The 25847-nt window shown below is 37.2% G+C and overlaps 2 protein-coding genes across 6 annotated transcripts in view; one reads left to right on the top strand and one right to left on the bottom strand.

Moving 5' to 3' along the window:
• Positions 1-11018, top strand: part of TCEA1 (transcription elongation factor A1) — a 36465-nt gene extending 25447 nt beyond the window's left edge. The window contains exons 7-10 of the mRNA XM_058528708.1: positions 364-518; positions 2754-2900; positions 7622-7693; positions 9401-11018. Of these exons, the coding sequence (XP_058384691.1) occupies positions 364-518; positions 2754-2900; positions 7622-7693; positions 9401-9409 (383 nt within the window). The 3' untranslated portion in view covers positions 9410-11018. The remainder of the gene's footprint in view (positions 1-363; positions 519-2753; positions 2901-7621; positions 7694-9400) is intronic.
• Positions 11019-19465: 8447 nt separating this feature from the next.
• RGS20 (regulator of G protein signaling 20) overlaps positions 19466-25847 on the bottom strand; it is a 111291-nt gene continuing 104909 nt past the window's right edge. For all 5 annotated transcript variants that reach the window (XM_058528704.1, XM_058528703.1, XM_058528706.1 and 2 more), the window contains one exon: positions 19466-20569. In XM_058528704.1, coding sequence (XP_058384687.1) covers positions 20381-20569 — 189 coding nt within the window. In that variant the 3' untranslated portion in view covers positions 19466-20380. The remainder of the gene's footprint in view (positions 20570-25847) is intronic.

Below are 25847 nucleotides of genomic sequence, written 5' to 3'. Positions count from 1 at the left end.
GAAACTTTTAAGATCCTTGGTAGAATTCAGTTTTGGGCAAGTTAAACCTTGTATGAGTTCAAGCTCTTTTTCAAAAGTTTTCTCACTCAGATTGAGTATCTTAGTTACTTATTGAAACCCCCCTTTTAATTTGTGTGCTGCTGGCATTAAACGTTAAGAAGAAAGCATTGCTCATCCATAGCCTAAAAGTACAGTCACCATTATTTGCCAATTACAGATCAAGGAGTCAGGTAGAAACAGTGCCTTGTTAACTTAATCTAAATTGGAAGCAGTTTTTGTGAACTGCTTAGAAATTTCAGGCAGAAAAGGAAAAAAATGTTCTGACCTTTATAATTTAACCTTTTTTCCTTAATGGCCTAGTACCTATATATCAAGAAATAAGGAATACAGACATGAAATACAAAAATAGAGTACGAAGTAGGATATCAAATCTTAAGGATGCAAAGAATCCAAATTTAAGGAAAAATGTACTCTGTGGGAATATTCCTCCTGACTTATTTGCTAGAATGACGGCAGAGGTGAGTATATCTGAATATAACATTTCCTTGATGTTATTCCATGATGTCAAGTGTAAAGTCTATTTAAATCATAAAGTACTATATGAATACTACATATATAATAAGTTGTTATTAGCTATTCTGATATATTTATACATACTATATACTAGACAAATACTTAAGATGATTGAACTTAAGATGATTGAATCTGTTAGCGTCAATACTTTGTCCCATGATCTTTTGGTGATTGCCTTAAATCATTGTTTGAAAACAAAAGTGTTTTTACTTATTGTGGATTCATGTAGAATCAGAGTTGAATCTCTAATTGCAAATAGACTTTGTAACCTCTAAGCTCTTTTTGTGGTTAAACCCTTTATAATTGGTCACATCTTATTGACAATTCCTTAAATTTATATAGGGAATGATGGGGAAAATGAAATTCATAGCTAGCTATTTATAGACATAGCTGTTCACAGATAACAGCTGTAGTGTGTCTGCAATCTCACTGTTTTATTAAGCATCCAAGATAGTGAATTTGTCTTTCTATATGGCTAATAAAAATTGTTGTATTTTTAAAATCCATTTTTTAAAAACCTCATTAAAATAATTTAAAACTTTTACAAAGTAGAGAACATAGTGTAATGAAATCTCATATATTCATCACCCAAGCTTCCAGGTATTTTCAAGAATTTGTCACCCTTTTCTTCTATCCCGTTTTTCTTTTTCCTTCTTTTTCCCTGAATTATTTCCAAGCAAATCCCAGACATTATATTCTTTTACCTCTACATTTTTGAGAGGTATCTTTAAAAATAAGACTTTTTTTTTTTTACATGACTACATTGTCATCACCACATCCAGCAAAGCTAACAATAATTCCTTGGTATTATCTAATACCTAGTTCATATTCATATTTTCCAGATGGTACATTTGCTTTGTTATCAGGATCCCAAGTCTACACATTGCCTTTAGTTCGGTCTCTCAAGATTGTGTATATATACGTTTAAATCTAAAGCAGCCTCTTCTCCTACCACTGCTCCCCCACCCTGTTTTTCTTCATGACATTGACCTATTGAAGAAACCAGTTTATTTCTTCTGTATCCCACAGTATGAATTGTCTGTTTCTTCCTCATGATGTTATTTAGTTTTTCTGTCCCCTCTATTTTCTGTAAACTGGAATCTAGTTCTATAGTCATGATTACATGCAAGTTCAACTTTTTTTCTGCATAAATACTTCATAAGTGGTGCTTTTTACTTCATATTGCATCACATCAGGAGACAAATAATGTCTTGTTGCTCTGCTCTTAGCATGCTGAGATGGATCAGGGGATTTGGGTACTGACAGTCTGATTCCTCCATTGCAAAGTTCTCCGTCAACCTTGCATCTAATGTGTTCATCCACTGGTGATCCTTGCCTGAATTGGTCATTTTATTAGGAGCTGCAAAATGGTGATTTATAAAATTCTGTCATTCCTTTCACATTTATTAGCTAGATTTCTTTGATAAAGAAGCAATAAACCTTTATAAACTCATGCTCTTAGTTACCCTGTTGGTTTGGATAAGAAAGGCAGAGAAGATGTATAATTCTTTCCCTTTAGTTGACAGTTATGAGAATGAGGGGTTGGTGCCCTAGTTACTGCCAGTGCTGACTTTTGGTTGCTGTTTTTGCATGTGTGTGCTCTCCTTTTTTAAGTATCATCATGGACTTTACTTTTTATTTATCCAGTGGGAATTGGTTCTTTACAGTAATTTATTTTGATGACTGAAGAAATTGTCCTGTCTTTGGCCAGTGGGAGCTTCTTCATGTTAGCTCTTCTGTCCATTTGACTCAACCACAGTAGTCTTTGGTAGCTTCATGCTTTCTGGCACCAGAAGATGACCCTGGCTTATCCTTTGCATTTCTTGATTAAAAACTGGAACCAGACATTCCTGCAAAGGTCCTTGTTTCTTTTTTGGGAAGGGTAATGGTAGAGACCGCAATCTAGATACTAGAGGTGCTCACTGCTACAGGATTACTTTGTTTATAAGCCTTTAAACAGTAATTAAATCCAGTTTTCACATACAACTATTAGTATTTGAAGAAATTGTAAAAGGAAGCGGATTTTTATGAATCCTTTGAGGGAAAATGTTAATTTCTCACTTTAAAACTTTAAAAATTGATTTTGGTTCTATTATTAGTAAGCTAGTTGAACATAAAAAGCATTCAGGATATATGTAGAAGGTGCCTGTAACTGAGTGGTATTGCCACCTCCCTAACAGGAAATGGCTAGCGATGAGCTCAAAGAGATGCGGAAAAACTTGACCAAAGAAGCCATCAGAGAGCATCAGATGGCCAAGACAGGTGGAACCCAGACTGACTTATTTACATGCGGCAAATGTAAAAAGAAGAATTGTACTTACACACAGGTTTGTGATTGCTTACAGATTCTTATTTTCATATTAAGAGTGTTTGCAACTTCTGTTTCAAGGCAAGTAGTAAAGATAATTACCACTACACTTTGATATTTTTCAAGAGGAAATGTGATCTCTTAAAAGTGTAGGAATGCTTTCTTAATACTCACAGATTCTAATTAAGTGAAAAAATGTTGATATATTTATCCTTTCGTGGAAATTACTATGAAAGCTATATAAATTAAATAAAATTTATAAAATATTATAGAATTTAATAAAATGGCCATGTTCTTTCTTTAAGAGTTATTAAGCAGTTGATTATTGGTTAGTATGTAAGCAGGCTGTAATTCTTTTTATTGGGCAGGATTTTATAATTTAAGGAAAATTCTTTGCTCTCCTTCACATGGAGCGTGGGTACTTCTAGTTTAACTGGTTTCCAGATACTTAGTCCTTTTTTGCAACATATTGGTGACTTATATTCATATATGCTGTGACTAACCTTTTTGTCCTTGAATAGCTGAAAAGAGCCACATTATAGTTATTTTGGCTATGTGTGCATATGTGAAAATGGGTTTATATCACTGTCATTAACTTCATTTGCCAAATAGGTTTTTTGTGCTGTTATCTATAATCTGCTAAACTCAGAATTTTCCTCTTAAAGAATAACTTATTATGTTTCAGGTTAATAGGGACATTTAGGGAATTGAATTTTCTGACTGACAGAAAATTAAGCAGTTAAAAAAAACATTACTAAACTGTGTATAAAAAGTTCAGGGTTAAAAATTCAAAAGGTACAAACGATTATGAGTGGAAAGTTTCCCACCCTCTTTTGCTTGCAGCTTCCTGGTTCTCCCCCCTTGAAGGTAAACCAGGATTACTAGTTTGTTATGTAGCTTTCTACATGTTTTATGCATATACATGCAAATATGAATATATGTTTGTTTTACTGTTTCCTAAATACATGTGGTAGCATATTATGTAAGCTTCTGCCTCTTTTTTATTTTTTAAAGGTGCATAACACTACTTCCAGATATACTTTATTTAACTAATCTAATGTCCTTTACCTTTTTGAAGTCTTTCATTTAGTAATAGTTGTATATCTGATATTTCAGTATTTTATTTTGTAGAAGTATTACTACAGATAGTTACTAACATATTGTATCAGTATATGAAAGTGGTCTCAGAAAATTCTGAGTTTGAATTGCTCTGTTTTCTTTTAATCCGATAGAAAAATTTCAGCAATAAAAATTCTATCCTAAAAATGCCACATAGTAGAAATTATTAAATATAAATAGAAATGTATTTAAAAGTCAAAGCTTCTTTAAAACCTACAAAGTAGAGGTGATGTATTTACGTAATCAGGTTATAAACAGCTACAATAAAAAAGTCATTTAACAGGAAAAAACCTAGTTTAGAAATCAAGTCAGTATCATTTTCTTTCTTTCTCTTTTTTTTGTGTGTGTGAGGAAGATTAGCCCTGAGCTAACATCTGTTGCCAATCCTCCTCTCTTGGCTGAGGAAGACTGGCCCTGGGCTAACATCCGTGCCCATCTTCCTCTACTTTATATGTGGGACACCTGCCAGAGCATGGCTTGATAAGCGATGTGTAGGTCCACACCCGGGAGCCGAACCTGTGAACCCTGGGCCGCTGAAGTGGAGTGCGCGAACTTAACCACTATGCCACTAGGTCGACCCCCAGTATCATTTTCTTAGAATCAAAAAATTCTGTCTTTAGATGGAAAACTTGCAAAGTTGTTGGCAAAACAACAGATATAAAAGATTCAAGTGTGACTCTTGGATAACCAGGAGATCAAAATTTTTTCCAGAGAGCAAAAGTTTCCTTATGTTTACTTTTTGAGCTCTAGATAGCAATATTAAATATATGTAAAATATTTCAGAAAGATTTTTCAAATCATTTTTATCTGAAGGCCTTAAATAAGCAGAATGCTGCTGTTTTGAGAATGGCTCAAATGGTTCTTTATCTTCCTTCAGGCTTTTGAATTAAAAGTCATGTTGATAGTGTATGGGAAATATGAAGCTTCTGATCTTTGAAGTGGTAAATACTGGGATTTCATCATCTCATATTAAAATTAAATATACCTTATTCAAAGTGCAATATTGTTATTATTTACATTCTTGCCTTTACCCATCTTCCTTTCCTCCTGCATATTTTAAACTTAAGAATAACTTTTAATTTTAATAATGTTTTGTCATCTTCATTAGGAATTTTAAAGAAACAACCTTTCTGTCTTTGAGACCTTTGGTTCCAGTAATTGTCTTTTGTGGAGAACTTCAGAAGTCTATAATCTTGTGTAGATAAAAATTTTTTAAAATTATATTAGTTTATTTATTTATTTGTTTTTGCTGAGTTCTCTTTTTAATTTATTTTTAAATTTTTAGTGGTGGTAAAATACACATAACCTAAAATGGACCACCTTAACTGTTTTTAAGTATATGGTTCAATAGTAGTACGTTTGTAACGTTGTGCAAATCTCCAGAACTCTTTTCCTTTTGCAAAACTGAAACTCTATACTTGTTAAACAACAACTCCCCATGCTCCTTTCCCCCCAGCTCTTGGTAGCCACCAGTCTCTGAATTTGACTGCTCTGGGTAGTCAGATGGATGAATGGAGTCACACAGTATTTGTCCTTTTGTCGCCAGCATATTTCACTTAGCATAATGTTTACGGTTTCATCCATATTGTAGCAGGTGTCAGAACTTCCTTCCTTTTTAAGGCTGAATAATAATCCATTGTATGCATATACCACATTTTGTTTATCCATTTGTCTGTTGATGGAGATTGAGTTAATTCCATCTTTTGGGCTATTGTGAATAATGCTGCTATGAACTTGGGTGCACAAATACCTCTTTGAGACCCTTTCAGTTCTTTTGGGTATATACTTAGAAGTGGGGTTGCTGGATCATATTGCCATATTTGCTTTTTTAAAGTAATATAAAGTACCTACTTATAGAAAATCTAGAAAATATGGAAAAATAACGAACAAGAAATTTAAAATCACCCATTAATCTGCCACCAGAGAGAACAATGATCAATATTTTGGAGCCTGTGGTATTTTGTGGATTTTTTTCTAAATTTAGTTGCAGCTAAATACTGTAGATCGTTTTCTATACTTATTTTCACTTAGCTACTATAATGTACACATTTTCCTTTAGTTGTTTAAAAAAAAATCAAATCTTTGTAAACATCTCAGTAGCTCTATAGTATTCCATCAAATGGATGTACTCTTATTTCATTATTTCCCTGTTTGATGTTTTAAGTTGTTTCCAGTGTTTATGCTGTTATAAAGTTATACTCTTCAAACATACTTGCACAGATTCCCCCCCAACTTTATTGAGGAATAATTGACAAACATAATTGTATATATTAAAGTATATGACATGATTTGGTATACATATTCATTGGGGAATGATTACCTAGATCAAGATAATGAACACATCTATCACTCACATAGTTCACTTTTTTTTTGTTGTGAGAATGCTTAAGATCTACTCTAAACTGTAGTTACCATGCTGTGCATTAGATCCTCAGAACTTATTCTTGTTATAATTGAAAGTTTGTACCCTTTGATCTACATCTCCCCATTTCCCGCTTCCCCCAGCCCCTGGCAACCACCATTCTATTCTATGAAATCAGCCTTTTTTTTTTTTTAGAAGCCACATATAAATGATACTGTATAGTGTTTGTCTTTCTCTGTTTGGGGTATTTCATTTGGCATAATGCCCTCCAGGTTCATCCATGTTGTCTCAGATGACAGGATTTCCTTCTGTTTTTATGGCTGAATAGTAGTCCATTGTGTACATATAGCTACTTTTCTTTATCCATTCATTCGTTGAAGGACATTTAAATTGTTTCCATATCTTGGCTATTGTGAATAATGCTGCAATAAACATGAGAGTGCAGATATCTCTTTGAGATAATGATTTTGTTTCCTTCAAATATATATCCAGGAGTGGGATTGCTAGATTATATGGCAGTTTAATTGTTAATTTTTTGAGGAACTGCCATACTGTTTTGCATAATGGCTGTACCAATTTGTATTCCCACCAACACTGTACAAAGGTTCCCTTTTCTCTACATCTTCACCAACACTTATCTCTCGTCGTTTTGATAATAGCCATTCTAACAGGTGTGAGGTGATATTTCCTTGTGGTTTTAATTTGCATTTCCCTGATGATTAGTGATGTTGAGCTGTACACAGATCTTCGTGCTTCTAATTACCATCCTAGAATAGATCAGATATCAAGTTCCTAGGTCACAGAGAGTGGATATTTAAGGCTCTTCTCTTGTTGCTGCATAACTTTTACAAAGGTTATGGCAGTTTATATTTGTCAGAATGAAATATTTGTAATTTTTACATCTTTACTAATTATTAAGAGAAAACGGATGTACCTTTTAACATTTCTGTCCTTCTTAGTGACAATAAATATTTTCATATTTATTAGTCATTTATCAAAAATGTAATGTGTGACTTTAGATGATTTTCCCACTTATCTGGGATAAGTGAAACATGAAAAGACAAATGAAGGAAGGACTTAGAAAACTGACGTTGGAAATGTGTGTTCTTTCAGCATTATTTAGCTTATTTGAACTTGTTTCAGGCTCTTATACATTTTATTATACCATTGTGGTTATTATATATCTTCATGTAGAATGTTCTTATTTAGGTTGGACTTGTATTATAAAAAGTAATATTTTTCATTTAATTTTGCTGCAGGTACAAACTCGTAGTGCTGATGAACCTATGACGACGTTTGTTGTCTGCAATGAATGTGGAAATCGATGGAAGGTATGGTGCCTTCTTAGATTCATATTTTACCCATTTATAATAGAGTAATTTCTTCAGGTCTTTTCATAAGTCTACCTAGATATCTAAATATGTACATATGCTCACACTGTCCAGTACTATGAAAGTCCATGACTACCATTTGTAATGGAATATACTATTTTGTGCCCTATTAGAAAAAAAGAATGTTAACTTAATTTTCCCACCTTTAGATTGTTTTGGTGCAGGAATAACAGGATTGAACCTTAAATGTATGATTACTGTATCACAGTCCTGTATATACTGTATTCATTCAGTTTCTTCTAGTACTTCCAGAAAATTTGTACATGTATATTACTTGTCTTCATAGATTTTGATTCTGGAAGAATTACTTTACCTTGTTGAAATCCAGGCCAGTGGTTTGAGTTTTTATTTTAGGAATTAAAGATGAGCACTCTCAAGATTTTGTAGGCTTTTCACTAAGCTTTCATATTGCCTATTTACTCTTGAATTGGCCCCACACAGGCAAGTTTATGTATTTAAATGATTCATTTTTGAGTGATATTTGTGAGTCACAGAAGTATAATTTAAAATTTAGAGAAGAATTGCATATCAGTCCTAAAACCATTTTTATTTTTAATAGGGATGGGGATGTTAGGAGTGTGGGCCTGGGGAGGCTCACGTGGTAGGAATACAGTCTTTGGAGCCAAACAGGTTTTGAACTCGTTTGCCACTTACCATTACTAAACTGTAATCTTCTCATATATTAAATGTAAATAATTGCTATATTACAGATTGTGGTGAAGAGTAGAGATAATATATTTAAAGTGCCTGATAATTGTTGCTGTACGAAAAATGCTGGCTATTTTTATTAGTTTTTGTGAAGTTTGTACAGATTTTTTTTTTCCTAAGTTAGCATTAGACTAAAAAGTCTAATGCTTATTTTGAATTATTCATATAGGTTAAAGCATTTTCTGAAAATCAGAAGTGAATTAAAAGCCAGACAATGGGGGAATATCCTTCAGAAATATGGTATGGGACTTTGTGGCCCCAGACACTATTTTTAGGGGTTGAGGCCAGTACCCATTTTATTATATGCAAAGATTTAGTTCTGAGCTGGGAAGGTTACTGGTATTGAGAGTATCTTCATGGTTTGAAGTAGTGTCTCCTGTTGTGACTTGGCAGAAGTTGTTTATGTTGGTCTGAGAGAGGGGCATTCATTTTTTTTTTCAATCCTTTTGAGCAAATCTGGCTTTTCCAGGTAGCTCTCTTAGATTGTTTTGCATGGTAGATTATCATCATCATAATCATCATCATTATTATTATTGGGTATATTGCGGTTTCCTTTGAATGCAGGCAGTTTGCAGCATAAGTTCTGACATAGTACCTATTGGATTTAAAGAAGTTGAATTTAATGTAGAAAGCTGATGCCTAGGGTGGCTTATGCTAGAAATTCAAATTTGGAATTAATTTTTTTAACCTAGAAACATTAAGAAGAGATGTACTTATTAAAAAAAATTTTATACTATTTCTTTAGTTATATATTTCTACTAATTCTAAGTTGGAAAAGTTACTTAAGATGGGTGACTACTCGTGTCTGAAAAATATAGCATCTTTTTCAAAAATGCTTCTTTCTTTAGCTATATAAGATATATGCTGTGTTAAGTGGGGGAGGGGCACCCCATTGTCTGTATTTAAAGGTCTCACAAAATATTTCTTCTTTTTTGACAGTTCTGTTGAGTTGGAAGAATTGGCAAAATGTCTGGACCATTAAGAAAATGGATTTTGTAATTAGCTTTAAAACTAGGCCAAGCAAATAGTTTTCCTGCAAATCAGATTTTTAAAGTAACATACATCCCTTGGGTTAGTCTTTGTTTTTGACATAGCATCCCTTCCTTAGATGCCTTCTGTAGTTTCAGATCAGTAGGGAGACCACATCATAATTGTAAGGTATCGGTTTCAAAACATTTTATTTTAATTTTTATAAGTAAGTTGATATTAAACTTTTATCAATTAAACTTTTGGCAATTTACTTTTACCATTTTTTTCTTCTTAAAGGAAAATGTACCTTAATTTTTTTTACAGTGTGAAACATACACAGTAGAAATGTTATTCTTTTTAGTTAATATATAATTGGAAATTACATTTTTTTCCCATATTGGCATGTACCTACAAATATTAAAGGAGGAGAAGAGGTAATATAAGTGTATCAGATGTGGTGTGTATTCAACTAATTTTTGACCAGCTTATCTAAATTGTACATAATATTTGAGCTAGCATATGAAATTGATTTTAACTATTATGTTCACAAGTCTGGGATAATTAGATATTATTTGCATTTGTAACTAACCACAATCATCATTTCTTGTAATTTCTTGTACATGTTTATTACTTGTTCTTAATAGATTTTACTTTTGGCAACATGACTTGACTTTGCTGAAATCAGTTTGGTTTTGTTGGTTATTTACCTGTCTGACTTTGTAGTATATTTTAGTTTTGCAGAACACTGTTGTAGTTCAGTAGGCTTTTCATAAGTCCCAGCACAGGCAAAGAATGAAAGCTTCTGACCATTTTTTCCCCCTCATAGGAAGACATACTGGGAAGAAAATGTTAGTGTTTTAGTACAGCGTAGTTGTTGTAAATAGTTCATGGCTTGATTTTGATTTGGAAATCTGTATGACCAAGGATTAAGTTTAAGGATTATATAAACCATTACAGCTGTGGTCTTTCCATATGGAGGTTGATAGAAAATATTTTGTCCTGTGTCTAATTTGCTGACTTTTTTCTGTTACACAATGAATGAGGTTGCTGAACAAACTGAATATATGGGCTGTAATGCAATTCGTTTTACAGTACAGATCTTACAGTTAAGCTTTACTTTTTGTTTAAGTGTGTACCATTTGTTCTGCTAGGAATAAGAAAAAGTGATTTTCACATTGGTTCCTTAGGGTGCACTTGCTCTAGCACATCTTAAAGGTCACTGTTACAAAGTCCACATTTTTTCATGATAAATCTATATTCTATCAAACACCTATAGAAAGACCTCAGTACATGCTTTGCACTCCCCTTTCCTCCCTTTTTCCCATTTCTTATTGCAAATCAGTTTGATGTAATACAGAAAACAGAATTTAAAGGTCCATGTTAAGACCCTATATGTAAGAATTGGCCCTCTGGTACCATCCCATCTTTACTTTGTCAGTTTACAGATTAACCTTTTATCATTGGAAAAAAATAAAGTGCATTTTTGAAAGTGAGTTTAAAAAGAATAAAATTAAATTAGTCCCACTTTTAAATTAAGTGATCCATTTTTAAATTTGTAATTCAATAAAGTTTCTTGTTATTAAATGTGTATCACATTTTGTCATTTTATTTAGACATTGAAGCTTGCTTTACCTTTTGTTTAAAAAGTTCCCCTCTCCCAACTACTAAGGTGTTTTTAAAGTGCAGTTTTAATTAAGTAATGCCTATCTGGTGTAAGTAAAAACTAGTATTGAGCACTAGTACAGAGCATGTTTCTCTTGTCTGTTTCCTGGACCCTTGGTCAGGGAGGCAGGGGTGGTTCTGAGCAGAGCACGTGAGTGCATCCCACATGTGCATTTAATGTAATATGAGAGACCAAATAGTCTTACTATTGAAAAATGCTAGTCAGTTATAAAGTAACTGGAAGTAAATGTTATCAAGGGTAATATTTGGTAATATTTATTTCCAGGACAAACTGACTGTGTTAAATTAACATACAAAGGAATTAAGTTAGACAAATTAGTGGGAATTACGAAAAACCATCCTGGGAAAGCAGAAAATAACCACCTTGGTTTTCTTGCTCACCTGGGAGGTGATGAACATTGGTTTATAAGTTTTGGTAAGCCATGGTAAAAGTTCTGAAATATTTATGTACACCCAAACATTGAAATCTGTATATAACTTAAAAATGGAAGAATGTTTAAAGTATTAACAAGACAGCAAAAGAAATAACAGGCTACATTTGAATTTTTATAGGTGTACAATAATTGTCCTTACAGGTCATAGTGTAATTTGGGGATTTAAATTGAATTTACTTCTCTAAATAACAACTACAGTTAAGTGTTGTGATTTAAAGACTTTTAATCAACAAATTATCCACCTCCCTACCCCCCCCCCCCGCCCCCCCCCCCCACGCATTTAGCTGTAGAAAATTGGTCATCCATGAAGAATTGAATATCCCACTGGGAAATGTGGTGTGAGTAATCACTGACATAAAATTCACATGTTTCTGTCAGTTTCAAAAAAAAAACAAAACAAAACAAAAAACAAAAATGAAGTACCAACACTGAAGATGCTACTTCACAGTAAATAGGATAGAGTTACTGACAAGTTCCTAGGTAGTAATGGAAGAATAATGTTGAAGAAAGCTTAAGTAAATGAAAGTCAGTCAAAGGTAAGAGAGAAGTGTATTGGTGTCTATGCTAGATAATCAATAGCTGTAACTTAGTAAAGATGGAGTCGATAAGTTTTTATGGGAAACTTGTTCACTGCTGTATCTTTAGCACCTAGAAGAATGCTTGTCACAAAGTAAGTGCTCATGAAATAGTTTCTCTTGGTTATGTTTGTGGCAGTGCATTACATTTCTTCTTGACTGTGTGGGAGCTAAGATGGAAAGAGTGTTCCACAGGTTGAGGACCTGGGAAGTAGGATAGGTAACTACTGGTTGGCAGTGTTTTTAGACTCCAACTTTAAAGGAAGAAATGTAAAGAGCTAGAGTCATGGGAGATCTCTTTTGGTACTTTAATTCTGCAAAATAATGCAACGGTTTTATTACTAATTGAAGTTTTTTTTTCAAATCAACCTGTGTACTCTTGTATTTGTTTATTCAACTGGTGGATGGAAAATGAAAGCACAGATGACTACCTCAAATGACTTGTTCTGTCCTCTCCCTGGGTGCTATAAAAAGACAGCTAATTATTTTTTTTTTCCGTAATGGCTGTGATTGCAAAGACATTGCAAATAAACAACATTTCATATGTGATATGCCATACAGTCCAGTTAAACTAGCTCAAGTGTTTCCATAACCGGAGCACTGAGCTGCTTTGGAATAAAAGGGTTTTTTTAACCTTTAAATGTAGTTTACAGTAAGTTATTTTTTTAATAATGCCATTCGAAAGTATAGCTGATATAAAAAAAGCAAAAACCGTGAGAGCATTGGGATGGAATGGCATAGCTATACCTTTCGTCTTTTTGGCACTAGTTCCAAGACATCTTTTCTGATTGATTTAGGGGATACCTTCCCACCTCCATATGACCCTAGTGGGTCTGTCATTCACAGTGTCCCACCCTGCCCCTCGCTCCTTCCCTGGGATTACTATATGAAAGATGGGAGAAACACTGTTTCTGCTGAAATAGCTAAACCAGCAGGAGCTGCATCTGGGGCTCCCTCTACCATTTAGTCTAGAGTATGCAGAGACCCTGTGTGTGTGGTGAAGCCCAGGGAAGGTGAGATGGAGAGAAGGTCTAGATAACATTTAACGTCTGGATCCAGCCTTGCAGAAGCTAGAACTACCCTGGACTTCCTGCTTACAAAATCCATCAGTTTCCTTTGTGTTTAAGCTAGTTTGAGATAGATTTCTGTAACAAGCAACTGAAAAAAAATTTAAAAATCCTAAAATGTTTTGGATGAATATTTTAGTTAAGTAAACGTGTAATAATTCTAAATAAAAGTACTGCTATCAGAATATCAAAACCTATGAGAGCACTCAGATTTCAGTTAATTGCAGAAGCATAAGTGATCTGGAAGAAGCAGTAGTCATAGGTCAGTATCAGGCTAATTTATCTCAGGCTTGTTTCACTTGTTCTGTCAATCTTTTTTTTGTCCCCTTAATAATAGCCATCCTAATTCTCTTTTTAAACTCATCAAAACATGTCCATAAGACCAAATGCTTGTTAATCTTCTCCCTGATAAAAAATTTTTTGAGATATAATTGACATATAACATTGTATTAGTTGTAGGTGTACAACATAATGATTTGATATATGTATATGTTGTGAAATGATTACACACTAGGTTTAATTAACATCCATCACCACACATAGTTACAAGGTTTTTTTCTTGTGATGAGAACTTTTAAGATCTCTCTTAGCAACTTGCAAATATACAATATGGTATTGTTAACTATAGTGACCATGCCATTAATTTAAAAAACTTTTTATGTTTAAATAGATACAGGCATATGTTGTTTTACTGAACTTTGCAGATACTGCATTTTTTGCAAGACCTCTCACCAGCAAAAAGATTATGACTCACTGAAGGCTCAGATGATGGTTAGCACTTTTTAGCAATAAAGTATTTTTTAATTAAGGTATGTACATTGTTTTTTTAGACATAATGCTACTGCACACTTAATAGACTACATATAGTGTAAACATTCACTTGTATATGCACTGGGAAACCAAAAAATTCATGTGACTTGCTTTATTGTGATATTCACTTTGTTGCAGTGGTGTGGAACCAAACCTGCAGTATCTCCAAAGTATGCCTGTAATAATTATTATTTTTTTGTGTATGAGGAAGAGTGACCCTGAGCTAACATCTGTGCCCATCTTCCTCTATTTTTTCTATGTGGGTCGCTGCCACAGCATGGCTTGATTGAGTGGTGTAGGTCCATGCCCGGGATCTGAACCTGGGAACCTGGGCTGCTGAAGTGGAGTGTGCTAAACTTAACTACTACCCCTCCAGGCCAGCCCCCTGTAGTTTTTTTATTCAGACTTCCCATTGTTAGGCTAACCAAGTTTTAACTGTTAGTATTCTTATAGTTAATATTTTGATTATTATCTTTTCCAGAATATTCCACTGGGACAGTTAATTCAAGTGGATAGATTATAATGTCAAGGCCACAATTTCATCTCCCATGAGATTAAGTTGGCATTACTCAGAAAAAACTCTGTTTGATGACTGCTGTACTTTAGATGACTCAAAATAGAAATTTTTGATTATGCACATGTCAGGGAAGAAAGCTTAGATGGTTTAGCTCCAAATTCAGTCACTAATAGAAAAAAAAACCCTCACTGTTTGACTTGTGTAAGACAGCAGTATCATTTTTATATATGAAGGCTGGTTTTTTATGAACGTTTATTTTGTCATGTTATATTCAATAAGAAAAACTGTGGTTACCTGAGCCTCTGAGTTCTGAGAGCAGAGTGGATTGGTTAATCGATATTTTTAACTCCCACCTGGTGAAACTGGTTTTATTACCTTTGTCTTTTAGGTCAAAGTCATGAACTAAAGAAAATGATCTCCCTGGCTCTAACTTTCACGATTTTACGTCTGTGTTGTGTGTACATGCTTGTACTGGGCTATCGAGACCTCTTTTCCCAGGAAATTGGCATTGCATAGTGGTTAAGAGCAGGGGCTTTTGATCTGCTCAGATTCATATCTAACTACCACTTGCTACCTGTGGGACTTGGACCAAGGTTCTTCAGCTCTGCCTCATCCGTAAAGGGGAACACCATCCTCTCTTATAGGGTTGTGGGTAAGGACTAAATGATTTGTAAAGACCTTGGTATAGTACCAGCTCAGAGAATGAGGGGAATTTTTTTGGGACAGCCATTATTAACATTATAAATGGGCACATACATATATCCTACAAGTTGATTTTTTCATTTAACTGTTGCCGTTAGAACACTGCCAGTGCATATAGATATGTGGCATTCATTTTTACCATAGAGCCATCTGTGGGTATATACCATTCCCTTTAAAAACTCTTCCCCGTGGGTGGTTTTTGTTTTAATGTTTTGTAGGATAGATTCTTAGAAGTTTTCTAACTGCTCAGCATGTGGATATATATGTACATTCAGGATGATAGATGTTGCCAGATTGCTTTCCAAAGAGTCATACTAGTTCACCTGCCTGTCAACAGGACATAAATGCCCATTTCCTGACACTTTTGCTAATATTGGATATTATCCCTTTGATTTTTGCAAATCTAGGGGGAAACAGTAACCACTATCATCTCAATTGTTTTAATGTGTGTTCAGATGATTATCTTTTTGTATTTATTATGCTCATCTTGTTTATTAGCCAGTTGATTTCTGTTGTTTTTATTGTCTTTGCTTTTTTTGTCTATAGAGTTGTCTTATTAATTTGTAGGCACTCCTAATACATTCTGCATAGTAATCTTTAGTTTGTCTTATAGCCTGATGTTTGTGTTTTAATTCTTTTTATGTTGTCTTTTGTGGTACAGAATTTAAGTTTTTTAAATATAATGCAATCTATCAGTATTTTATGATTCTAGATTTTATGTTTTGCTTAGGAAGACCTTTTCTATATGAAGTTATAAAAATATTGCCTATATTTTCTTCCAATATTTTTAGAATGTTCTTTTTAAAAAAACTTTTAGATCTTTAACCATTTGGCATTTATATTTGTTTATATATACATTTTTCCAAATGGAGAGCCATCCATCCCAACAAAATCAGCTTGTTAAATTTTACTTTAAAATTTTTTAAAACCTTGAAATTGCATTGAATTCATAGGATACTTTGGGTCTGGCTTCAGGATTCATTCATCTACATAGATGGCACTACAGATTTACCCACTGGATTGGTTCATAGGAGTAGTGAGCTCTATCTATAGTCACGTGGGCTGTGATGATGTCTTTCTGAGTTGTGACATGTGAAACAAATTTGGAATGGAATTTTTATTTTATAGCTATGGGAAGTTCAGTTTTCATGCTATAACTCCAGTTCTGTTGTACAAACATTTATTGAATACTGCTCTTACCTAGATACTGTATATACAAATGAGGGATAAAGTGTATTTTCAGTGCCTCTGGAGCTTACAGTGGAATGGGAAAGACAGATATGTAAACAGATGGTTTGTAGTAACTCAGATGATAAATATTTGTACAGGATACGCCTAGAATACTGAAGAATGGCACTCAGTGCAGTGGAAGTATGACTTAGGAGGTCAGGTAAGGGCTCTTGGAGGAGGTAATATGTGACGTGAATCTTAAAGGAATGATAGGAGTTAGCTGGGTGCAGGGTGGCATTTTAGAGAGGGGGTGAGGAGTAATAGAAAGTATGGACCAAGTTCTCGTGAGCAGTTATGACAGTATGAAGTGATACATTTGCCTTTTCTATAAGTATATATTCTAGAGTCTAAAATGTGGGGTTGGCTAGGGAGCCAGTAGCCCGACTATAGAGGCCCTCGCTGTACACCGTGCTAATTTGGTACTTGTACTCCAGGTAGTTGGGAACTAGTAAAGATTTGAAGGAGTGGAGGGATGGTGACGAGTAGGTTTGCGTGTGACAAAGATCACCTTACGGCACTTTGAAAGATGGATGTGAATGGCTGAGATGGGTGCGGGGAGGCAGTGAGGTGGCTCTTTTGGCAATGATCCAGGCAGGTGAGAGATAGTGGAGGTGAGAAGAAGGAAGGAGAGACACATGAGAAATATTTAGGAAGTAAAATCAGCAGGGCTTGGTGATTATGTTTGGGAAGAGAAAGAGGGAAGAGTCATAGTTAACACCCAGGTAAGAGCCTGGGTGACCGGCTGGGTGATTGGGGATACAGGCAGGGGCTGGGCTTGGATGGGGGGGGGGGCAGTGGGGTGATAAGTCAAAATTTAGGCTTGAGTTTCACTCATCTGTGGGATATACAAGTGTAGATGTCCAGCCGGCAGCTGATTCTGAAGTGCTAGAGAAAGTCTAGACCAGATCCTGATTTGGTGCCGTGAGTATACTGGTAGTTATTGAAACAATGAGAAGGGCATGTGAGAACCAAGGGAGAGCATATAGATTAGTAAGAAAAGGGAGCCAAAGCCCAAACCTTAGGGGCCATGACATTTAGTGCACAAATAATAGCAGCAATAACTAACATGTAATAAAGGCTTACTATACTTTACATGGGTTGGTTTTAATCCTCACAGCAACATTAGGGATAAAGTAGCATTATCATCCCGTTTTTATAGGAAAAACAGGCCCAGAAAGGTGGTGTACCCACTATCAACACAGTAAGTGGAAGAGGCGGAATGTCTAGCTCCAGAGCCCAAACCCTTAGCTGCTGTGCCCTACTGCCTGGGGAGGAAATAGGTCAAGATGAAGGAGAATGCGGGGAGCTAGGAGAGCACCTCAGAAGACAAGGAGGTAGTGTTTCAAGTAAGGCTCTGTCAGTGAGGAAGCCGAGCAGCCCACCGAGAAGACCGGGAGAAGAGTGGGGTTAGACTTGGTTGGCAGAGACCTCCATAGAGCAGTTGGGTAATGGGGAGACAGCAAGAGTGGACTATTGGGAAAAGTCTGATGAGAAAGGAAGAGAGAAGAATAAGCAGATAACGCAGGTTTGTTTAAATATATATCTTGTGTGTGTGTGAGGAAGACTGGCTCTGAGCTAACATCCACTGTCAATCCTCCTCTTTTTGCTGAGGAGGATTAGCTCTGAGCTAACATCTCTGGCCATCTTCCTTTGTTTTGTATGTGGGATGCCTCCAGAGCACGGCTTGATAAGCGGTGCATAGGTCCGTGCCCAGGATCTGAACCTGTGAACCCCGGACTGCTGAAGCAGAGTGTGTGAAATTAACCACTATGCCACTGGGCCGGCCCCAGGTTTGTTTTTAAACGGTATGAGAAAAAGTCAAGGAAAAGTTGACGATATAGGAGAGTGGGGGGAAATCGATGGAGCAGAGGTCTAGGTAGGAGCATTTAATTTACCACCGTGTACCACCGTCCCTTGGAAGTACTCCCATTCATTTGCTGCCATGACCCCACATGTCCTTGGCTTTCTTCTGACGTGTATTGAGAAGGCAAATCCTTCTGAATCTCCTTTGGGAACTCTTCTCTGTCCATGCTTGCAAGGATTTCCCCTCAGCTCTTTTCATGCCATAACTCTCCAGGCAATCTCATTCATCTACGTGTTGAAAAATCCCAAATCAATATTCCAGCCTGATATCTCGACCACCCAGGTCCCTCCATCTAATGGATTTCTTGACATCTTTTATATGTCTTACAGTTTCCTCATGTTCAGCATGTCCATGACTAGAGTCATCTGGGATTGCTTCAATTGCAAATACTTCCCCTACACCTCTGCCCCAACACACACACACTCTTCTATAGATTTTAGCTTTGGTGTTACCTCCACCAAAATCTTTCCATAGCCCTTCAAGACTTCCACAGCTCGTTTCTTCCCCATTGTAGTACTTCCTACAGTATACTGCAGCTGCCGTGAATACATCTGTCGTCCTCATCTGAATGTATACTACTAGGGGGCAGAGTTTATGCCTTAGTCACAATTATATTCTCTTTGTCTAATGAAAAAATGTAGGCTATGGAATCAAAAGCATGTAAGGGGTTGACGCCTTGAAAAGGAGGAAAGAACATATTACTTTCTGAGACTGGACTGAAGGAGGTGAGAATAGATGCTTATCTATACATATTTATAGGTTACACGGCAAATTGATGGGGTTAGGGAAACAATTTTCACAGTAAAGTAGGAGGTAAGATGTTTTACTTAGAATGAGGGTGAGGGGCTTAGGTTTGGGGCTTGAAAAGGGCAATGAAGAAATCGTCAGGCTAACGGGCCAGGTAAGGGAGATGACCTAGAGGAAAGCTATCCACTTAGAGCTAAAGCATGCTGTGGGCCTCTTGCAAATTAATTTCTAACCCACTACTCAAACCATGCCAGATTCTGGATGTCCTTAACACTCACTTCATTTTAGAATGTCTTTCCCATTCATTGTAGTGACGGGTTTCTTCAGGATGGTTAGGTCTACAAACCAGTATTTTTACCTGTAAGCTATGGAGTTATTCCATTTGCCTATGATAAAAATAGTGGGATTTAAAAACAAAATCCTAGTTTGGGAACTAAAAGATACCATGCGTGTATCCCTCCTTACTTCATCTTATATTTCCCAAATATTTACATGTGAAAAAAAAGACTGAGATAAAACTCTTGTGCTTTATTTTTTTAGAGTGAAAATGCCCATATTTCTTTCAATAATAAAAATAGAAATATGCTTCTTTGAAAGTTTTGTTATGAACATGACTAAGTTGTGAATGTAAAAGTTCATTCTTTACGTTGGCAGATTCTGTTAATAAAATAATGGTAACTTTTCAACAAAAAAATTTTCTAACCCCACTTCTCTTAAACATGTGAGACAGAGCCACTTAAGGGCCCAGTGCTTCACATCAGCCATGTGTAGATACATATGTGTGCATGTGTATCTACATACCTATATTCCAGGATAAAGTGGAATACCATTTTTACAAGTAGTGGTCACATCTTTATATAATGAAAATCTGGGTCCTGTAATGTTACTGGTAAGTGAAATATTCAAAACTGAGCTTGATGGAAGAATTAGCTGAGAAACACTTGAATGTCTTTTTTGGGGGAGGAGAGTAGTCAGGTACTGAACTCATGTGAAACGAAAGCAGTCCTGTTTGGTCCCGTGGCTGGTCATGCCCCAGGCAGTATGGAGTCTTCTAGTGTATCCTTTGCCATTGAGAATACGCAACTGTTATTGTAAATATACTACCTTTCTAAGACAGCCATACCCTATTTTTTCAAAAGGATCACTAAAGGTGGCTGCAATTTACATTGTGACTATATAGCCTTCTGTAGAAGGCAGCATCTGTTATTAAAGTAGCCCCAGTATTACTCTAGCAGAAGATACTACTACCTCTTAATTCCCTGTACTAGACATAGTCCATGAGTCTTTTATTATTTTATTAATAATAAATATGTTTGATATCCTATGCTTCAACTGATTTCTCAGATAAGGACTGAAGCAAGTCTTTATAGAGAGCAGAGTTCATGAATCGGGGATATGAGTCTCTGTGCATTAAGGTGTAAATCTGAAGCTGGGCCTCATCGAATATGTGTTGGGATGGCTCCACCATGTTCCTGTTGATGCCTTCTCTTACTCGGGAGTCTAAGCTGACCTGCCAATAGAAACAAGAGCTGTATTAGACACGTTTCTCTTTGGAAATCCATCCCAAACTCCCATAGCTTGTTTTGTTTTTTAAAAATCCCAAACCAAACAAGGTCATCCACAAATCCAAACTGCCCAAAGAGAAATTGAATGCCTCATGAACTGGGGTTCTCAAACTTCAGTGGCATCAGAACCCTGGAAGCCTTGTTAAACAGATTGCTGAGCCCCAGCCACAGAGGTTCTGACTCAGCAGATCTGGGGAGGGGGCCAGATAATTTGTATTACAAGTTCTCGGTAATGCTGGTGAGGATCACACTGCTTTAGAAAACCACAACACTGTTTTGCTTCTTTAAAATGAGTCTACTATGTCCTTTGAAGAAAAAAGGTAGTGTGCATGGACTTACTCCTTGCTAATTTCCTGATAACACTAGGGTGAAAACCTGGAGGTCCCAGGCTGTAGCCAGCTAGAACACGCTGGCAGATTTCTGGGACTGAGTGCCAGCCAGGCTGGCTGTTGAGGTGGAAGCTCACTCAGAAGCACCGTGTGCAAGGGTTAAAATCTTGGGCCCTGTGTGTAAATCCCAGCCCTGTCACCGCTTGGTTGTTGGGCCTTAGGCAAAGTAAACTGTGCCCTGATGAACTTCTCCACAGAGTGGGATAGTGAGGGTGGTAGTTGGTGAGGATTTAATGAGAATTTATTTAAAGTGCTTAGAATTCATTAAGTCCCTAGAAGATGTTGGCTGTTCTTACTCTGATGTTTTGCTCATCCTAGACGAGCCTATCTCAGAGCAGAGCAAGCTCCTGGGCTCAGACTTTTCCTATAGGACGCCAGACAAACGAGTACAGGTCGGCACTGCAGAGATGAATTCACACATGTCTTTTGTGGGAAGAACCCTAGCTGGACTATCTGCACCTGTAGGCCATGACAGTTCTAATGCTATGCAGTGCACATGCTATTGTTTAATATAAAACTGAAAATATGATTAGCTAAATCATTAAATATTGACTTCAGTGACCTATCTTTCCAGATGCATATATCCACCTTCCTCCTGGAAAGCTCCTTTTGCCTCCCCACAGGTAACTTAAACCTAATATGTTCAAAACAGATTCCCAGCAAACTGGACCACTTTCTTACACTATATACTAAAATATACTCAAAATAGATTAAAGACTTAAATGTAAGACCTGAAAACATAAAACCCTTAGAAGAAAATATAGGTAGTAAACTCATCGGTCTTAGCAATATTTTTTTATCTGTCTCCTCAGGCAAGGGCAACAAAAGCAAAAATAAACAAATGGGACTACATCAAACTAAAAAGCTTTTGCACAGTGAAGGAAACCATGAACAAAACCAAAAGACACCCCACTGATAGGAAGAAGGTATTTGCAAATCATGTATCTGATAAGGGGTTAGTATCCAAAATGTATAAAGAACTCATACAACTCAATAGCAAAAAAACAATCTGGTTAAAAAAAGGGCAGAGGACCTGAATAGACATTTTTCCAAAGAAGGCATATAGATGGCTAACAGGTACATGAAAAGATGCTAATCATCAGGGAAATGCAAATTAAAACCACAATGAGGTATCACCTCCCACCTGTCAGAATGACTGTTATCAAAAAGACAACAAAAGCCAAGTGTTAGTGAGGATGTGGAGAAAAGGGAACCCTCAGGCACTGTTGGTGGGAATGTAAATTGGTGCAGACATTATGGAAAACATTATAGAGGTTCCTCAAAAAATTAAAAAATAGAACTACCATACAGGCCAACAATTCCACTTCTGGGTATTTATCTGAAGAAAATGAAAACACTAACTCAAAACGCTATCTGCACCCCCATGTTCAATGCAGCATTATTTACAATAGGAAAGACATGGAAGCAACCTAATTGTCCATCGGTAGATGAATGGATAAAGAAGATGTGGTATATCTATACAATGGACTACTACTCAGCCATGAAAAGAATGAAAACCTGCCATTTGCAACAACACTGATGGACCTTGAGGGCATTATTCTAAGTGAAATAAGTCAGAGAAGGAAGAATACTGTATGATTTCACTTATATGTAGAATCCAGAAAAACAAAACAAACGAACAAACAAAACAAAACAGAAACAGACTCATAGATATAGGAAACAAACTAGTGCTTGCCAGAGCGGAGTGGGTGGGAGGAAGGGCAAAATAGGTGAAGGGGATTGAGAGGTACAAATTTCCAATCATAAAATAAGTCATGGGGATGTAATGCAGAGCACAGGGAATATAGTCAACAATATTCTAATAACTATGATGACAGATGGGTTACTAGTCTTATCAGGGTGGACTTTTTATAATGTATATAAATGTTGAATCACTATGTTGTACACTTGAAACCAACACAATATTGTATGTCAACTATATTTCAATCAAAAACAAAAACCCAGATTCCCAGCATCTCCAGATCTCTTTCTTGTATAGCTTGTCAATGAATGGAACTATTTATTCCCACCCAGTTCAGAGTCCCGCTCCTCCCTCATTTTCCCTCTGGCTCTGTATTCAGCCACACAGTCCTGGTGACTCTGCCTCTTGAACACCTCTCGAATCTGTCCACCTCGTCCCTCCTCTCTGCCGTGACCCTGTGGAGGTCACTCAGCATTTCCTGCTGGATTTGTTCACCAGCCTCTTAGCTGGTCTCTGGCTCTCAGTCTAGTGCCTCTCCACACCACTCCACGGCTCGGCCAGAGGGATCTGTCTAAAGTGCAAACCCTGTCCTGACACTCCAGCTTCAGACCCCATCCCCGGCTGGTCGATGCTCTCAGGATCAAGTCGTAGGCCTACAAGTTCCAAGTTTAAACTTCTGAGGCACTTTATGATCTGCTTCCACTAATTCCCCAGCTCTACCTCACTATTCCACTCAAGAATTTAAAGAATTTGGAATTTTACTTGGCATTTAAAGAAAGGAGTTAGAACTAGTTGGTCTTTGCTCCTTCTGTCTAGAATAAGCTTTCCCTCTACTCTCTCTGGCTCAGTCTACTTCTCTTTCAGGTCTTGGTTAGCTGTCCCTCGCCCGGTCCTGGGAAGCCTTCCCCAACCACCTAGATGGAGGTCAAGTTCCCTCCTTTCTTAGCCCTGTGCTCATCCCTGGGGCAGCAATCACCACTAGGCAATCCTCTCCTGGAAGCTTCTTGAGTATAAGGGTCCTAAGCTGTGCTTAGGAGCACAGCTTCTGCACGAAGAGGGGGACTCAAAACACGTTGGCCGGAGGAGGAAAGCTCCTACTCTTGTTAGAGAATTAGACTAAGAGTTACTGCAGAAAACACTAAAAAATATTCTAGTTCACAAACAGTCCACATGGAACTGTTTCATTCTTTACAGCCTTCATCTGAAGAACATCTCTGCGAGAGCTCGGTGGGGAGGGTGTCTGCTCAGGACGGTGAACGGACACAGAGGGTCGTGGAGAGCAGCCGTCTAGGGAGTGCCGGCTCTGCCAGGCGCCGAGGCAGGGTCTGCACCCATCCTCTCTTCCAGGCCTCCCAAATGTTCAGGCACAGGGTGTTGTCCCCTTCATACATATGAGGAAACTGAGGTACAGAGAGGTTCAGAAATACACTCAGAGTTATGTAGCTAGTAAAGGAGAGAACCAGGGTTCACCAGTTCTCTTTGCTCTTTGCAAAGACTATGCTCTTAAATTTTTCAGGTTTTTACATTTCAGGTAATAGATGCTTGTATTTGGCAGGAAAAGGTCATCTTTTTATATCACTTTTGCTTCACAAATTTGCTAAGAAGTTTTTTGGTTGTATAATGATTTAAAAGACAGGGATGAAAAATCTTGGCTTAAAAAAAAAGGAAAATCATGACAAAATAAAAATATGTGGAAGCCACAAATTAAAGGACAAAAATTCTCTTGGGGCCAGCCTGGTGGCACAGCGGTTAGGTGCGCATGCTCCGCTTCGGTGGCCCGGGGTTCGCAGGTTCCGATCCCAGGCGTGCACTGATGCACCGCTAGTCAGGCCATGCTGTGGCGGCGTCCCATATAAAGTAGAGGAAGATGGGCACAGGTGTTAGCTCAGGGCCACTCTTCCTCAAGAAAAAAAGGGGAGGATTGGCATCGGATCTTAGCTCAGGGCTGGTCCTCCTCACAAAAAAAAAAAAAAAAAAAAAATTCTCTTGCTTTTTGTTAATCCAAAATGGAAATAAATTTCTGAACGCTATATTCGTACATGTCAACTGAATCCTCCCACTTCGCAATGCAAACCTAAGTAAGCAAATTGAGTCCCACTGCCTGTCTCCCGAGCATGCTCCCCACCCTGTCAGTGAACTACGCCACCATCTGGTCTGCCCAAACCAGACATGCAGGCGTCACTGGAGACTTGGACTGACCTCAGATCCAATCCTTCCTCTGGTATCTCTTCAGCTGGCCTGGTGAGGCCCTTATCACGTCCACTTTGGACAACTGACTTAGTCCTTCTGCCTCTAGTCTTCTAGACTGCATTCTGTAGCCATACTGGTCTTTCAAAAATCCAAATTTGATGATACTACCAGGCTAAAATCCAAGAGCTTCCCAGGATAAAAATCAGAAAACCTCAGCATGGCTCCCAAACCTCTTGATGCTCTCGGACCGTCCCCTTTTCTAAACCCTCCTCCTGCTGCCTGCCATCAGCCCTAATAGTTCGGAAAACACCCCAACCTGCAGCCACACCAAACCGCTGATGCTCTGGCTGTCCATGTGCCTGCATGCTTTTATCCTTGTCCCATCTACTCCTATCCTCTGGGATGTCTTCCTCCCATTGTGTTTCTGGTAATTTCCGTTCATTACCCTTGGTCCATCTATGGCCTCTCCCTCATTCCTGCCCACCCCAGTGTTGATGGCTCACTCCACCAGCCCGTCAGCACCCTGAGGCAGCTCACCAGGGGTTCCATGTGTGTTTGCCCCTGTCTCCCGTGAGTTCCCTGACAGGAGAGGCGCTATGGTACTAACTTTATATTCTTAGCCACACAGTAGGAAATAATGCATGATTTTATAATTAGAACTACGAGGCACTTAGTTTTGAGACCAACTTAACCTCCTAGATTTTAGATTTCAAAGCACACAAAACTCTGAGAGATGGAAGCTTGCTTGATTTCACCCATCTGATAATTTCTCTGATATAAAAAAAGGACACCCTGGGGGAACCTTTGCAGCATCCATGATGCTATTCCTATCTAAAATAAAGATACCTGTAAAAAAGATTTTGCTCAGAATAAAAGGATAATTTTATTTAAAGAAATGCTTATAGGGTGTGACATTTTTAATCAGTGTTAACAGTAGAATGC

The sequence above is a fragment of the Diceros bicornis genome, chromosome 33, assembly GCF_020826845.1.
Source record: "Diceros bicornis minor isolate mBicDic1 chromosome 33, mDicBic1.mat.cur, whole genome shotgun sequence".
NCBI classification, from domain to species: domain Eukaryota; kingdom Metazoa; phylum Chordata; class Mammalia; order Perissodactyla; family Rhinocerotidae; genus Diceros; species Diceros bicornis.
The sequence above is the reverse complement of the archived record's forward strand: the minus strand, read 5'-3'. Positions and strand labels throughout refer to the sequence as shown.